Source organism: Mustela putorius, unplaced genomic scaffold, assembly GCF_011764305.1.
Source record: "Mustela putorius furo isolate JIRA1106 unplaced genomic scaffold, ASM1176430v1.1 tig00000129_pilon_pilon_pilon, whole genome shotgun sequence".
Taxonomy (NCBI): Eukaryota; Metazoa; Chordata; class Mammalia; order Carnivora; family Mustelidae; genus Mustela; species Mustela putorius.
The window spans coordinates 37,763,910-37,781,394 of record NW_025421290.1 but is presented as its reverse complement, the minus strand read 5'-3'; the positions used below and the strand labels follow the sequence as shown (position 1 = coordinate 37,781,394).

Below are 17,485 nucleotides of genomic sequence, written 5' to 3'. Positions count from 1 at the left end.
TACTACTAAAGAATTGTGATTCAGTGAACATACAACATGTAGTGTTCCAAAATGTTTCATTTATTTTTAGTAGTGAATAGTAATAGGCTGCTAATGAAGCTAGAATTTATTTGATGTATTTGGTTTGTGGACCTTGAAAATTTGAATATATTTATCAAAGTCAAACTTAGAAACAGTCTTTTTTGCTTCTTTATATTTGAATTCTGTTTTAGAATAGATTTTATACTCCAAAGACCCATTTGGCAAAAAGAATCAGATTTCAGTATGATTCTAAAACTGTAAAAAATTCTAGGAGAAAATCTTCATGTGCTTGGATTTAAATCATAAAGATTTCTTAGACATAACAGTAAATGCACAGTCCATAGGAGAAAGATATGGATAAATTGGATTTCCTCCAGATTTAAAATGTCTGCTCTTTGAAAGACATTGTTAAGAAAATGAAAAGATAAGCCACAGACTAGGAGAAGATATTTGCAGAACACATATCTGATAAGGAATTTGTATCCATAGTGTATAGTGAACGGTCAAAACTCAATAATAAACAGCCCTTCTTTTTGCAAAATGGGCTAAAGATATTTGAACAGATGCTTCACTGAAGAAGATAGATGTGAAAGGATGTTGCACATCAGTAGTCACTAGTGGAATTAAAACCACTTTAGGTACTACTGCCTACCTGTTGGAACGGCTGAAAACAAAACAGAAAAAACAGACAACACCAAGTGCCGGTCAGTACTCAGTGCAATGGAAGGCGGAAACTTTGCCAGTGGGAAATGCAAAACGGTACAGCCACTTTGGGTCATAGTTGCTTAGAAAGTTAAATATATACTTACACATGTGTTAGTTCTAAAATGTGTCCACAAATGCCTTGACATAGCCTTCAAAAAGTTGAGCTTCATTTCTCTGTTCTTGGGTGTAAGCCAGCCTTTGTGCCTTCTAATGGATAGAATATGGCAGAAGTGACAGCCTGTTGCTTCTGGGGCTGTCATTAAAGACATTGCAGCTTCTTCGTTGTTCCCTTTCCCTCTTGAATCACCTGATCTGGGAGAAACCAGCTGTCATGTCACAAAGACACTCGGTCAGCCTTACAGAAGAATTCACATGGGAAGGGACTGAGGCTTCTTGTCAACGACCAGCCCCAGGCGAGAGAGCTATTTGGCAAGTGGGTCCTTCAGTCATAGTTGAGCCTCATGACCACAGCTCTGGTCAGTGTCTTGACTGTAGCCTCACGAGAGGCCCTTAGATAGAACTACCCAGGCCTGCTACCCCAACACTCCTAACCCACAGAAACCCACAGAAAATGTTTATCATTGTTTTGAGCTATAATGTTGTGGCAATAATTTGTAATGCAAAAATAGATAACTAATAGAATTTACTAAACAATTTTACTGAACTTGGCAGTCTCATTCCTGGAGAGATTGGAACTTATGTCCATACAAAAACTTACATTCTTACAAAAGTCTGTGCATAATGCTTTTAGTGATTTTATTCATAATCTTCAAAAACTGGAAAGAGCTTACATGTCTATCTACTGGCAAATGAATAAGGAAACTGCAGTCTTTCTGAGCAATGGATTACTCCTGAGCCCTAAAAAGGAGTGAGATCCTTATGCAGGCAACAGCAGGGATGAATCTCAGTTGTTGCCAGTCTCGGGGAAAGGAGCCAGTCTCAAAAAGACACATATATATGATTCCATGAACTTGACCTTCTGGAAGAGGCAAAACTAAGGGACAGGAAACAGGTGAATACTTACCAATGGCAGAAGGGGACTGGAAGGATTGGCTCCAGAGGGACCGGAAGTAACTTCTTGGGATGCTAGAACCATTTGTGGTAGCAATTAAATAATTGTATATGTTTGTTAAAACTTATAGAATTATATACTAAAAAGGGCAAATCTTACTGTAGGTCAGTTATACCTAGGTGAATAAATCTGAACAAAGAAATCCAGTTCATGAAAATGATTATTAAACTTTGGGGTTGACAGAGTGGTCGATCTCATGTAATACTGTCCTCGGTACCTATTCCAGCTCTGAACTACGAACTCTGTCGTATGTGGTAACACAGGAAGGCCTCGGAGTCAGACTTTACTGAAATGGAAAACTTTTATGATTTTTAGGTCCTATGAACTAACCCGGAAAGACCGACTCTACAAAAACATCATCCGAATGCAGCACACACACGGATTCAAGGCTTTTCACATCCTCCCTCAGACCTTCCTTCTGCCAGCCGAGTATGCGGAATTCTGTAGTAAGTGCTTGGCTGCGAATGCCCCCTTCCTCCCCCGCCACGTCACCCCTGCAACTGAGCTCGGGGCAGACTTACCCCAAGGGCCACCTTGAGTTAGTAACTACTTAGGGCTTTTCAAATCTTTAAAACAGTGTGTTTCTTTAGTGAAACAGCTGGAGGGATGACTTTAAAACCGTTTTCATTGTGATTGTGTCCCTGCATGTTTATTTTTAGTAAGCCTGTTGCTCTCATTTCTAGAAGGATACATGGGTGTCACACCTGTGCCCGTCTGGTACAGAACGTTTCTTTACTAGCAAGAGTCAGTGCCTATGGAAGGGTGTATATACTTCTGCCTTTGAACTATATATGCTTCCTTTTTGTTGTCTGCTTTTTCTTGCCATTTAAGGAATATTCCTATCACCTTGATTTCTCGACTTGTATGGCTTACGAGGTACAAGTATCACACATTGTTTAGTGTGAGGGTTTAGAGGTACCCGTCAGTCACACTCTGGTTGGAGTATCCTGACAGGGGTTAGCCCAATAGGGATCTAAATGTCCACTCTCTTGCCTGTAAAGCTCACTAGGAGCATGTGGCTTGCTTTCCAGTCTCAATGGGGCTTTCTAATTCCTTTTGCCTCGAAGTCAGCTATCTTCCCCAGGTGCAAGTAGACGAAATGGGCTATTTCAGACTTTTCTCCCTGGGGGCAGAGCCTGATCAGGAGGCCTGGTGCATGGAAGAGGTGTGAGTACAGAGAAGGTGGGAAGCAGGTCTTTTGTGAGAGTCTGAAAAGTAACAATAATAAAAGCTAAAATGGAACGAACATCTCGTTTCTATTAGGCCCTCTTCTGAGTGGCAGTTCTACTCTGAGGTAAGGACCGTTGTTATTCCCAGTTTTACAGATGAAGAGACGAATGTACTGAGAGGTCAGGAGCTTTCCGTAAGTTGTATAGTTTGCCAACGGTGGTTCAGACTCTGTGGTTTGGCATCAGAGACCGTGTTCTTCACCACCAGGGCTTACTGCTTGAAGACCCGGGGCTGTGTGTGCACAGTGTCCGTTTCCCAGTACCACCAGTGATAGAGGCCTCTTCTGTGAGAAGGGTCTAAGGACAGACACATAGATCCCTTTCTTCTCAGTACATCCAGGAGAGAGACTACGCCTGCCTTAGGAAGCACAGAGAGAAGAAGAGGAAGTTCTCTCTAGACTTCCTGACTTGTGATTTTCTTAACCTGTTGGACATAACAGTCTGGTCTGGTTGCCCAGTGCGGGGTGTTCATCGTCTGGGATTTCCGTCATTGGGATTTCCCGCTTCACGTCGGTGAGGCCATTTCTCTGATAGCACTCCCTGTTCAAGTGAGGACCATTAAGATTAGATATGTTCAGTGTTTGCCCACAGAAGGCTCTGAAATGGCTCAGAAGAGACTAGTAATTAAATGAATTAAGTTCAAAATGATAGTGGATGCAAAGCTGAAAACTTACAGTTAAGAATTTTTGTTATGTGACTTTAGCCATGTTACTTAAAGTACTCTGTGTCTTAGCTGCCTCCTCTGCAAAATGGGGATATTACTAGTACTGACCTCATAGTATTGTGATGTTTAAGTAGGTTAATACATGGAAGGCACTTGGAATGGTACGCGATAGGTGCTTAATAAATGTTCAGTGTTACTCCTTATTTCAAGTTATGTTGAGATGTATTGTTATGTAGTAAAGGTAAAAAATTATGCAATAAGCCAACATGATAGCATAAAAATACTTCAGTTAATGTGTTAGCACATGTCCCAGATGTGAATTCCTCCTGTTAACTTCTACAATAATTCCCTGTTGACGTCTACAGGAATCTGAGATGAAAATTCCCTTTGTCCTCTCTCTGCTATTTCTTATTTTTCTGTTCACCCTTTGGAGGCAGATTGGGGGTGGGGGTGTTCCTTCAGATGACTGGAAAGACTTAGGATTCCTCCATCAGTTCAAGCATGACCTGTCTTTTGGAAGGATTGCTTCTTTAGTGTATTATTCAAACTTGTGTGTGTGCTACTTTTTAACAAAAATGAATTTAAAAGGTCAGCAGAACACATGGGATTAATATAGCCATAACTCAAAGCCACCATGCTTAGCCCCAGGGCAGTTACTATAGGCAAATGGTGTTCCTCAGTCCCCCAAACAAATCACCTACTGACGTCATCACCAAACACCACAGCAGGGACTCACTGTGTTTGTGGAAAAGGGGGAACAGGGACAACGTGACAGTAGAAGGGTCTTCTCGGTTTCAGTCTCGCCAGGATGCCAGTGATTCTTTACCAGTTGTCTAGAATCTATGACCTCTGCACTAAAATTCATTTGGCGGTGGGGAAAGGATCCAACACTGTTAGGTTAGTTGTGTTGCTAAGGTTACGTCTTAGGGGAGAAACCCACCTACTGGTACCACTTCCTCTTTCAAAGAGACTTTCCTCTTCTTCACGATGTCTGTCTTAAGTTCTTCTCTTCCTTTAGTGTCGTGTCTCCTTAGCGTATTGTAACCCAGAAATTTCCATTTTCTCCATGACTTGCGTTCCTGTCCCTCTGCAGCTCACTTGAGTGTGTGCACTAGGAGAGTTTCGAGAAGGAAAGTGGCACAAACAGGTTAGCTTTTAGAAAAATAACTGTGAAATGAATTGGAGGGCACGAGGGGAAGAACACGGTGATGACTTGGAGGTTATGACAAGAAACGTAGTTGGATTGAGCTAGGTAGCTGGAGTAGAAGAGAGGGAGCAGAAAGAATGGTAGAATAAAGTGAACCAACTGGCTGTGAGTAGTGAAGCAAGGGCCAAAGATGGCTGCAGCCAGGAGCCTCGGCACGTCTTTCCCCAGGGATCATAACCAGGACTGTAAAGGAAGCGCTATTAAAAGGGATGAAGAGTGTGAAATTTGGGGCCGGTTACAGATTTGAGAGGCCTACAGGTTTCCACGGGGTGATTTGCAGGCAGCTGTAAAGCCAGGGTTGAGTTCTGGCCAAAGGTAATAGATCCTGGAAGTTGCAGGGATGGAGGAAGAGGTGATTATTAGAGAAAAAGAGAAGAAGCACCCCAGAGAGGAGAGTGAGCTTGAAGACATGAACAAGGGAATGGGGTCCCGGAGGAGACGGGAGAGGGTTAAATCAAGAACAGATGTGTGGAAAGAGGCTCCGCATCACTCATCAGGGAAACGCAAATCCGAACCCCAACGAGATGTCACCTCACACCTGGCACAATGTCTAGTATCAGAAAGACAGGAAATGACAAGTATGGGCAAGGTTGTAGAGAAAAGGGAGCCCCTTGTGTACTGTTGGTGGGAAAGTAAATTGCTGCAGCCACTATGAAAAACAGTGTGGAGGTTCCTGAAAAAATAAAAATAGGAATAGCATATGACCCAGCGATTCCAGCTCTCGGTATTTACAGGAAGAAGATGAAAACACTAATCCAAAAAGTTATGTGCTTATTGCTGCATTATTTACAACAGCCAAATTCTGGAAGCAACCTCACTGTCCATTGATAGACGATGGATAAATGTGTGGTATATATACACGGTGGAATATGACTCAGCCATAAAAAGAATGAAATCTTGCCATTCATGACAACATGGGTGGACCTAGACGGTATTACACTGAGTGAAAAGTGTCAGAGAAAGACAAACACTGTATGATTTCACTTATATGTGGAATATTAAAAAACAAGACAAATAGATAAACAAAAATGAGAAGGCTCCTCAATACGGAGAACACGCTGGTGGTTGTCAGAGGGGAGGCAGTGGGCGGGGGGGTGGGCGGTGAAACAGGTGAAGGGGATTAAAGAGGTACAAGCTTCCGGTTATGAAATAAACGAGTCACGGACATGAAAGGTACAGCGTAGGGAAGGCAGTCAGTATTGTAGTAACCGTCTGTGGGGACAGATGGTAACTATGCTCATTGTGCTGTTTCATTGTGTATATAGATATTGAATCACTGTATTGTGCAAAAAAAAGTAAAGGGCACCTTTCGATCACTTGTAAATTAATGTCCTCTTGCGCCACTTGCACACAGTTTGACTGACAGCAATTTTTTTTCATCCAAGCTAAGAGAAATCACTTAAGGAATGCTGTCATTTCAGGTGATCTAGTGTTTGACCCCCAGTGGCACTGTCTGCAGTGGGAGCCTCCGGAGGTCCTTGGGTTGACTGAGGAGAGAATCTCAGATTCCCGTAGGCTGTTCGTGATAGTCATAGACCAGTATGAGAGAGTTGCCTTATTATTTTTTTTTTAAGATTCCATTTATTTATTTGACAGAGAGAGACCACAAGTAGGCAGAGAGGCAGGCAGAGAGAGAGGAGGAAGCAGGTTCCCTGCTGAGCAGAGAGCCCGATGCGGGACTCGATCCCAGGACCCGGAGATCATGACCTGAGCTGAAGGCAGCGGCTCAACCCACTGAGCCACCCGGGCGCCCCCTTATTTTGTTTTTATCCTCTCATTCAAGAAAGAGGGGAAATGGTGGAAGTAATGTGTAGTTTTGCTGCCTCCTCCTTCCTCCTTTCCTTCCCCCCTCTCTGCTTTTGTGTTGATGTTTGAAGCCAGTTCAAAAATATAGGTAGTTTAGCCTGGTCGCCCTCCACTTAGAAATATGGAAACTTCTTTGGGTGTCTGAGTGGATAAACCATTGTTGAAATTTAAAATAATAAACTCTTGTCCTTTCTTTCTCTCTATTTCCTCTCTGTCCCTCTTTTAATCTCCCAATATTTTGAGCAGATTCATATTCAAAGGACCGGGGACCTTGGATAGTAAAACCAGTGGCCTCTTCTAGGGGGCGGGGCGTCTACCTGATCAACAATGTAAGTATGCAGCAGGTGGCACCCTCTCTTCTTCCTCTTCTATTTCTTTCTTTCTTTCTTCTTCTTTTTTTAAAATAAGTTTTAAACACTCCATGTGGGGCTTGAACTCATGATCCCAAGATCAGGAGTCACATGCTTCACCAGCTGAGCCAGCCAGGCGCCCCCTTACCCTGCCTTCTTACTAGTTTTTTCTTGTTTCACCCCTTGTCTTAGCTACTAATACGATTTTTTTTTCAATTAAGAATAGGTGTTCCCTTCTGAAATCTGCATTCAGACATGTGAGTCGATGGTGGGTATGAGTTGGCTACTAGTCAGTCGCCTTACCAGCAGTAACCTCTTCCTGTTCCAGCAGTTACTCTGTGGCTAAAAAGTCAGTTGATCAAATGTTAGGGAAGAGAAGCCTTTGGTGTCAGCAGAAAAGAGGTTCCTTTTCCACTTGAAGCATATTGTCATATTAATTCCTCAGTACCAATCATTAATTGGTAGCATATACATTTAGTTTCTAGTGTGAGAATTGTGGGTTCCTGCCCTCGAGATCATCGAGGAAATTAACCTCAGTTTGGTATGGCATCCTTGATGCTGTTTCTGCATCTCCCTCCCCCTCATCCTCTTCTTTTTTTCAAAACTTGTCAGTATCTTGATTCTTTGCAAAATCCTTATTAAAAGTGGTTTGTAAGTTGAACAAATACAGAGTAAATAAAGTAAAATCTCAACCCCAGGCTCACTTCCTAGAAGACTTTTAACAGTAGTTTATAACCCAATGGAGTTGATTTTATGTTTCTTTTCTTGGCTTTCCATTGTGTTTGTTAAGCCCCAGTTTGATGTGTATTGTATTCACATAACCTCCTGCCCTCCCTTCCACATTCCTGTTCTTTATTGTTTTTATATTTTGAAAGTTTATACAATTATACTATCTTCAGTAACTGTGATTCCATTTCTCTGCTTTATCTATAAGTTGAGTAAAAAGAATTAAACTCAATAGTAACCTCACAGCATTGGAATTCTGAAAAAAATTTTCTAAGTTTTATTTGTTTAAGTAATCTCTACACCCAACGTGGGGCTTGAACTCACGACCCCAAGACTGGGAGTCACATGCTTCTCCCACTGAGCCAGCCAGACACCCCTGGAATCCTGAAATTGAACCAGTATTTCACTCTGAGTCTTTCCTCATTTTTACTCCTGGACATTTGGTCAGCCCTTTTAGTCTGGAAACTAGTGTTTTTCTTTGGTTTAGGGAAAATTATCCTTTTTTTTTTTTTTTTTTTTTTTTTTTTTTTTTTTTTGCTTTTGTTTCTGCTTCTAGACCTCATTTTTGAGGCATCCTGGGTCTTTCCTTTATGTCAACTTTCCTCTGGTATTAAATTCTGTTTTCGCTCATCTTGATCTTTCTGGATCACCAGTTTGGACTTTATCCATTTTACTATTCATTTTATCTACTATATTTCTCTGTTGGCTATCATATTTTATAGAAATCCTTACTTTCTGTTTGCCTTTTTTTTTTTTTTAATTAAAAAAAAAGCCTGTTGTTGCTTAATGGATTAATGGGTGCGGTATTGGCCTTAGTAAGGATATCAGTTGAAAGTTTTTTGAAAGTTTTCTTTTGTTTCGTGAGTTTTCTTGGGATTGTCTTTTTTTACCCCCTGCTGTTGGGTTTTCTCAGTGTCAGTGACCTTGGGTGTATTTATGAACTAAAGACTAGACTGACTGAAACTGACAGCTGGCTCAGGTTTTGGGTACTCTTGTTTAGGACTGATTCCCTGCAAAGTTTCTCCCTGGACAGAAGGCGAACTCAGTTTGGTGCGAGGATAAATGGTGTTGACTGACAGGCCGAGCCTCAGGTGGGTGTGAGTGAGGAGCATGTGTCTTCCTGCCGCCCTGCCAAAACAGAACAGGCCTAACTGTGAATTACAGAGGAAGATTCTGGTGATTTCCCTTCTGGGCAGCACTATCTTTCCTGTCTTTTCCTCTCTGTGTCTGTTGTAGGGATAGAGCGGCCTCAAATTCCACTCTTCTGTCAAATCCCTCTGCCCACACAAGATGTCCTCCCCAGAGTATTATCATTAGGTTTTATCCTGAGGGCAAAGCTCTGGGTGTTGGAGGAAGCCCCCTGAATTAATTAAGAATTAATTATCTGATTTTCGTTCCTTGGCCCACTCCTGCTCCTCATTTTTGTTTCCTGCCAGCTTGGAGCTTCTCGGAGGCTCCTTGAGAAGATCATTCTCACCTCTGGTAATTTGCTTCCTTTGCTCTGTTTTCTCAGCCTGATCCCATCTGCTTTCTGTCTTTGAGGTCTCTTACTGGCTCCTTTAAATGTTTTCTAACTTTGTTATCATTTCGTTCTTTTAAAAATATCTTCTCTGTCCTTCCAGTGGGACTCTGGAAGGGAAGAAGGGGAGGTAGATATGTGTGTGTGTGTGGTCAAGTACTCTGTTTTCAAATTCCCCAATTTTCTTTTTATGTGGTCCGAGCTATTTCCTACATGTGCACAAACTAACTTTCTGAGAGGTCTTTCACATCGAAAAATCCTTAAATTCAGTCTGGACTGAAAACTGTTTGGTGACTACTGATGACTGGACCTTACTGAGCCTCGTTCTGGTATAGGAGCTACTCCAGCCTGAGGCCTAGGCTACAAGTCCTGTTACCTGGCCCTGGATCAGTCCCTCTGGAGGCCTTTTGCCCCTGAGTCTCTTGGGACAGAAGGCCCTGGTCATATGGCTTGGAGGTCTCTTTTCTTGTTTCTGTTCTGACCTTGGCGTGAAGGCTCCTGTCTGACAGCTTTTCCTTCAGCTCCGTGCCAGGAGCTCCAGTGTTGTTTGAATCTCATAGACGGCACTCGTTTGGGTTTGGGTTTTAGCTGCCAAATGGAATTGCTATTGAAAGTCAACTGTGGTACAAGTTTGCTTTTTATTTTCTTAGACATGAGTCAAAAGGAATAGGATCTATTTCCAGCTCATCTGGGACGTTTTTCTTTTGGAATGCACTTTTGCTCTAGTGATTTGTTATTTCGAAACCAACATCATAAAGAATAGAAAAGTTAAACTTTCCTTGGTGGGGCTGAGAACCCGGTGCCCTAACTCTTCCCTGGATGGAGTCTCATAGAGGGTGACAAGTCTTTAGAGAATGCATTTGGCAGGCTTTCCTTCTCCCTCCCACTTCTCCCTGGGCTGAATCCCTAGAGACCCCCTGCATAGATCAAAGTACTTGGCAGGACCCTTTGCCTCCCTCCTCCCCCTCAGTGCAGCTTTGGAATGAGTCTGATTCTTTGAGGTATTTGGTGAAGGTGCCAGACAGAAGCCTGGGAAGATGCCAGTAGGCACCAGGGGAGCTGGCAGCATGTGGACATAATGGGAAAATATTCCCATTTCACTCCAAAAACTGGAATTTTATCACCTTTAACTCAGACCTACAAACCATGTAGTTAATACTCCTCTCTCTCTCCTTACACACAAGGCCTCACCATCCTGTCTTTTCCATACCTGGATCCTTTCCCATGGAATATGTGACCCATTAGCCAACTGGATGAAGTAACTCTTTCCAAGGCTGCTGCCTGCTTTCCTTTTAGATTTGTTGGGGTGGAGGGAGTGCTCAGGCGGAGGGTCTGTGAACAGAACTAACGGGAGTGGGTGAGGGACTGGGGGGGTGGGTGGAGTTAGGTGTGAAGGCCAAATGAAAACATCTTTCCTTGTCTTCCCCACTGGAGAGGGCCTCTTATTAAAAATTCCCAATTATAGTCATAACCTCTGGAAAGTGTCTACAAATAGCAACTTTTACCATTACAAGAACAGGATAAAGGATAGAAAAGGCGTTACTTTTATGAAATACCAAAGGGAGAAGCGTGAGCTCTTACAGACGGAAGTACCTTGGCCTCTCAGCTAACATGCATGGCTTCTTAAGATGAGCTCTTTACCTCTAGAAATACAGCACAGAGGAGCACAGTTGCGTTTGCCCCAGCTCCCTCAGTAACCATGACTAAATGCCGTATTTTCCCAATTCAGTATATTCAAGTTGAGGAGGGAAAGATCTGGCATTTTCTGATTAAGGTACAAATTTGATTATGGAGGTCAAATTTCGTCATCCTCTTCTAACACATTAGCCATAGTAAATACAACATTAATGTTTTCTTTGAGATTTTGAAGTAGCAGGAGAATAGGTCACTCTATTTACTTCCTATATTTGTGAATATAATTCTTTATAGTGCTCTTTCTATTTGTTTCTGTTTGTTTATATGTTGTTATCTTAAGTGCTCTCTATTTTTTTTATCATGGTTCAAGAACTATTTAGGGAGTCCTTGCTGTGTGCCAGGTGCTGCCACTCCTTAAAACCTTTTGAGAAATAGGGATTATCTCTTAATACTAACACTGATAGCTAATGTGTCTTCATTATGACTTAGTGCGCAGCTCTGAGTGGAATGGCACGTTGTGCGCCGTGATGAAGGCTTAGTAAGAACTTAGTAGAACCATAGAGTTACTCTTGACTTTACACTGGTAGGTCTTGAGCATTTAATGTGTGCCTGTCATGGTACCTTCCAAATATAAACTCAGTTAGTCTTTAGAAGAACCCTAGGTGGTTACTGTTACTTCCTTAGTAAGTGGTAGAGTCAAGATTATAACTCAGGTCTAGTTGATTCCAGAGCATAACGCTCTTAACCACTGTACCATTCTGCCTTACAATAACTTAACAGATACCATGAGCTTTAATCTCAAAGTCCAGTTAGAAACATGGATATGTTTCCAGCTTTCCCAACAATTTAGACCTTGCTTTAGCATGCTTTGGAGGGCAATTTGAGCTTGGAATTGAAATCATTTGAAATGAGTTAGTTGGGAAATGATGAAAAGGAAACAGGCTTGAAAATACCAAAAAGCTTTCATTAGTTGCTTCTTAGTATAACATTATACAAAGAAACTATACCCAAACTATTTTTTTCTTTGATGAACTACAATTTAACTCTTGATGTAGGTGGAAATGAGAGGCTCAGACTACTGGACAAATATTAAATAATGTACGAGATAATGCATAACTCAAGGGATACATGTGTATGATGAGGGAGGGGGGGAGGAAGTGGGCAAGGACATTAGATGTGTCATGGAGTGATGGCCATCGCCAGTGTAGTCTCTGGTTCCGAGGACAGTTGGATGGTCACGTATCTGCCACAGCCTATAGGTGTTACTCAGTGGGAAGAGGTCTGCATTTGTTTAATTTTAGGTTTGGAATGCAGCCTGAGGCTTGCTCCTTTGCACTATGATTCATCACTTCTTACATACTAAGCTGACTCAAAATGGAGATAGTGCTTGTGAGAAAGTGATCAAGAAATGTAAGGGAGTCCGGAAATGGTGTGGGCGATCAGGTCCATGAGTGTGAATCAGCACTGACCGTCGCCGGGTCCGTGTGATGCAGCAGTGGGAGAAGAGCGGGGAATCTCTTTATCTTAACTCTGGGGTTGCTCATCGTGGTTGTGTATGATGTTAGAGGCCACAAAATTATCCTTATTTCATGGTAACTGTAGTCTTTGGGGGTAGCAAATGCATTATTATAAAGACCGTCTTTTGAATTTGGGGGCTAGTATGTCAGGTCAGAACTTTGGGGAAAGATGTGAATCGTACTCTAAGAGTTAAGTCTCTGAGGCAGACTGGCTGGGTTCCAGTGCTGCTCTGTCACCATGTGACTTTGTCACCCTCTCTGACTCTTTCCTCATCTGTAATATTCGAATGGTGATATACCTACCTCAGAGGGTTGGGTGAGGACTGTAGGAAATATTACTCGTGAAGAATTAGAACAGAGCTGGACGTGTAGCAGATGTTCCATGCATTTATTACATTTCTTCTCATGCAAATATTAATAGTTACTTCTGTTGCTTCTACTTCTGTTGCTTCTACTGTAGCCATTATCATTACAATTATGAATATAGCCACTTCCCTTTTCCAGTCCTTTTGTCCTGTATAGATTGTGGTGGCTTCCAGCTGACTTTTCTGTCTTCATCTAATCTCAATTAGAGTTGTGCTATTCCATATATTTTAATTTTACTATTAAGAATCCACAAACATTTCCTCCTTCCCACCATGTTCAGGCTAAACTTCCTTTGTTGGGGGTTCAAATCCCTTTGCCGGTGGTGTCCCCTCCCTCCTGAGATTCTAACCAGACCTTTCATTATTCCTCAGGTCGGTCTTTTAGCCCCAGGTCATTGGTCTGCGTCCTCTCCTTTAACTAAAGTTTGTGCCTGCCACCTTTCCGTGGCAGCTTCCTTTCCTTTCCACCATGTGCTAGTAGCTTTCAACACTCGCTTCTGCGCCTACTCTTCCAGAATAGACGTTTCCTCACTGATTCACGAAACTGGGCAGCACTTGTACTGAGCAGTCCCTCGACTTGCGCTTGTAACTATGCTGCTTTGTGTTCTTTTAACTTGTACATTTTGCTGTCCCCTTACCTAAATATTAAAGCCTTTGGAAGGACGGATTAGGGTCTATGAGGGCAGGGATTCTCTCTGTCTTCACTGGATCCTCAGTGCCTTATGAGTATCAAACAGTCCTCATGATTCTTTATTGTATAACAACTCTTTTTTCATTGAAAAACCCTTTAAGATCTAGCTCAGTCTTTTTAAAGTAGCATAGGAAATACAACTGAATGAATCAATGAAACATCTTTCCTGTTTCTCAAGGAAAATGCCAGGATCCATTGGGAAATGATCTGTAAGTTCTCTAAGCAGCTTGATGAAAGCCTTTGCTTAAGAATAATGGTAGTATTTTAAAATTTCCATCACACCTTACATTTTGGAGAAAGCACGTTTTTATTTATTTTTTAAGTAGCTTTTATTTTCTTGGCATGTAACTTTTTAATATCATGTATGTAAATCTTTAAAGCTGTTATTGCTCTCTTTATTACGTGAGAAGTGGTATGTAAATTTATTTTTCCCTCATTGTAATTGGATACCCATAGTGTTTATAAGTGCTGTGTTACCTGACCAGTTGGATGTAGGGGTAGGTTGGAATAAAACCTTCCTTAAGAGATGTAGTTTTCCGCTTTATTGTTTTTGAAAGGTCAAGAACTCTGCTCCCTCATTGTGAGTTAGGATTTCTGTCCTTTTATTCTTTCTCTTTACTCAATAGCCAAACCAGATTTCCCTGGAGGAGAACATCCTGGTCTCCCGTTACATTAACAACCCCCTGCTCATAGACGGTGAGTTGAGATTGGGCCCTTGACGGGCTCGATCTTGCTAATTTTAAAGAATATTTTCACAGTCTTCTCTAGTAAGTCTTTATGAAGCTTGTATAATTCTTGACAGCTGTGGCTCCAGAGATGAGGCTGGTGCCTTACCTACCTCATAGGATTATTTTGAAGATGAAATGAGAGAATAGAAAAGAAAAAGTGCTTTGTAGTACATCTACGTGAGAGCGGCACAGTCTGTATATGTAAGCTCTCTTTCTCAATGGATGTGTATGATATATATATATATATATATATATATATATTTTATTTATTTGTAGGAAATGAGTAATGATTTATTCTTAAAGGGCAAGGTATGCAGGCAGTATGTGTTTTGTGGGGAGAGGAAGACTATTCTTTCTTTCATATTTCTTTATGAACCCCAATTTTTTTTCTAGATTTCAAGTTTGACGTGCGCCTCTACGTGCTTGTGACTTCCTATGATCCTCTTGTCATCTATCTCTATGAAGAGGGATTGGCTAGGTAAGAGACTTTTGGGGGGAAGGGGTGTTTATCAAAATGGCTCCATTTAACGAGTGTGTTAAGATCAGGCTGTATCTCTTACATTCAACTCAGAAGATGAACCCAGATGGGCTTCAGATGGCTGAACATCAGTCATGTTACTTTGCAGTCTCCCTTGCATCTCTGCACATAGGAACGTGCCTCTCTATATAAACCCACACCTTTCCCAGCAGGGATCCAGGATCACGTTGTGTTTTCAGGCCACAGTGGTAGTTATGGTGACCCTAGGGTCATACCTGAGATACCCTGAGATAATTTGTCACTTTTCTTCACAACCGATCTAGGAAGGAAGAAATCCAATATCGATATACCTGTTCTATAACAGACATTTATTTCAGTGCTCCCAACAACCTTGTAGTTAATGCAGTTTTGCAGTTGGGAAAATGGGCTTCCGGGGGTGAGGAGAGAACTTGGTCACTTTTCAGAGCTCTCCCACCTGGATGGTAGTGGAGTGGGGCTTTGAACTGGTGGATATCACTCCAGAGCTCATAGCTTGAGCTGTTTCATGGCCTCTTGTTGCCCTTTTGTATTTTGGAGACATTAGCTGCTTTTTTTCCCCTACCTGTAAATAATAAACCCTACAGTGGTTGTATATACATTCTGTTTCTCTTGATGTACTTTTTAGGTTTTAAGATAACTTACTTACAAAATTAAACTCAACTTTTAATAAAATTTGAAGGTTTTTTTCCACAGCCAGAAAATTTTACCGGTGATATAGGCCTTTTAAATTGTTTAGAATAAGTATGTAATTTTGCTGTGCTTGTATTCTTTTCCCCTACAAAACTAATATGTAAATCTCTTTACTAACGAGCTTGCTCTGAAGTTCCTTTTCTGCTTGGTGGCCTTATTGGACCCAGCAGTCTGCAGTCAGCCACAGCAGGCTAAAAAGTATGGTCTGTATTTGTGAATTTTAGAAAATGCACTTGGAAGATGGGAAATATCACAGTTAGAAGAAGGCTACCTATCTCAGTTTAGGTGCTTTGACACAAATTGTTGTCCTCTGAAAGCTGTTATTTTCTTTTTTTCCTTTTTTTTAAGAATTTATTTATTTATTTGACAGGGAGAGATCACAAGTAGGCAGAGAGGCAGGCAAAGAGAGAGAGAGAAGGAAGCAGGCTCCCCACTGAGCAGAGAGCCTCATGCGGGGCTCGATCCCAGGACCCTGAGATCATGACGTGAGCTGAAGGCAGAGAGGCTTAACCCACTGAGCCACCCAGGTGCCCTGGAAGCTTTTATTTTAGAATGTTATTTTAATTCTGTCATGGACTCACATTTTTTGATGCATCCTGTGACTGGAATCAGGGTGAGCGCCTTTAACCGGCTTGTAGCGGGTTGAGGTGAGCCTCCCCTTCCCCTCTAGGTGGCAGCGACAGCATTCAGAAACACGGTCATGGAAGATTCCTGAGTCTGAGTGTGAGGAACACTGAAGGCTACTGAAGCTCTGTGGTTCTAGACTCTTGTTCCTTGGAAAGGACGGGGAAGCTAAAATCTTTCTCAGTTCTTAGGGAAAGGGCTGACCCGGGCATCTGAGCACACCAGGCCTCCTAGCTCACATCAGCTTTTCATAGGCAGACAGTTTTCTGTCGTGTTTGTAGACACATGTGCTCTCAGACTTTGAAGTAAAGGTTTAAAAGCTGAATCCCCATACTATGTAGATTTAAAAAAAAGGAAAAGAAACCCTTTCCTCCTGCTCAGGAGTAAGATGCTTGAGGGGTTTCCATTTTCTAAGTCGAGGTACATGACCTGACCCTGTTGTCCAACGTGAGCTTCTCCACCTCCTTCCCTCCCTGCCTCCTCACCCCATCTTGCCTCCGGTGCCTTTTGCAGGGACTGATTATGTCCTGCCACAAAGTGAACTTCTTGAATCGGGAAAAGACCTCAAGGTTACACCCGCTGTTTCTCAAGGATGCCGTACCAGCATCTTCTGCATATTATTCTGAAGACCTTGCACTCATGCTATCAGTAGCCCTCTCTGTTGGTAAAATTTAGTGTAGCTTTCAGGCCTCAGTGGTTCAGATATGATATGAGAGCACTACAACGTTCATTATAGAACTTCCTACAGATATGCGAGTGCTGTGTCTACCGGGTGTGTGTGGGAAATCAGATCCACTAAATTGAGTAACTGTCTTCCCTCACCCCCAGCAGGGACTGAGTGTGTGTATGTGTGGGTGTGTGTGTGTACTTTTTTTTTCCCCACCAGAATTATTTGGAAGACAGTTTAAAAAAAAAAAAAAAAACTCAGACCAAATTGAACCAAGTAATAATAGGACTATTCAGGGCTTGGGCTCAGTTAATGTAAAAGTAAAAGTACTTGGGCTTCACACAAGTATGGTGCAATATGGCCTGTGCCTGGCTATTAGTGAGGCCTGCAAGGCTCCGCCGCCGTTCACAGCCACTTCCATGTACCCGAGCTCCTGTGTCTTAACTCACTGTGTATCTTGGCATTCATCTGCTTCTTTTTAATCCTCAGTATCTGCTCAACTGTGTCATTACATTCAACAATAGTCCATAGCGTCTCCAGATCTGCAGCCTCTGGTAATTTGGGGTCACGTGTGTTTTCTGTAGACATTGCTGAAGATAATCAGTTCGGGATGAGATTACTAGGCTGTTTTACTTTGAGGCTCAACAAGGAAAACCGTGATTTTTCCTAAAGAGAAAGGATTGGCAGCAAATTTAATTGGCTTCCTCTTTAGAAAAGAAGGGCCTTCTCCTGTGTCACTTCTGTTTCGGGCC

General features: G+C 42.1%; 1 protein-coding gene across 21 annotated transcripts in view; it reads left to right on the top strand.

Moving 5' to 3' along the window:
- The window catches only part of TTLL5 (tubulin tyrosine ligase like 5), a 284,568-nt gene that overhangs the window by 25,197 nt on the left and 241,886 nt on the right, over window positions 1–17,485 (top strand). For all 21 annotated transcript variants that reach the window (XR_006604351.1, XR_006604357.1, XR_006604352.1 and 18 more), the window contains exons 6-9: window positions 2,114–2,244; window positions 6,951–7,033; window positions 14,134–14,203; window positions 14,629–14,713. Coding sequence is in view for 16 of the 21 variants with exons in the window: in XM_013058395.2 (XP_012913849.2) it covers window positions 2,114–2,244; window positions 6,951–7,033; window positions 14,134–14,203; window positions 14,629–14,713 (369 nt within the window). In the remaining 5 variants the exon portion in view is untranslated. The remainder of the gene's footprint in view (window positions 1–2,113; window positions 2,245–6,950; window positions 7,034–14,133; window positions 14,204–14,628; window positions 14,714–17,485) is intronic.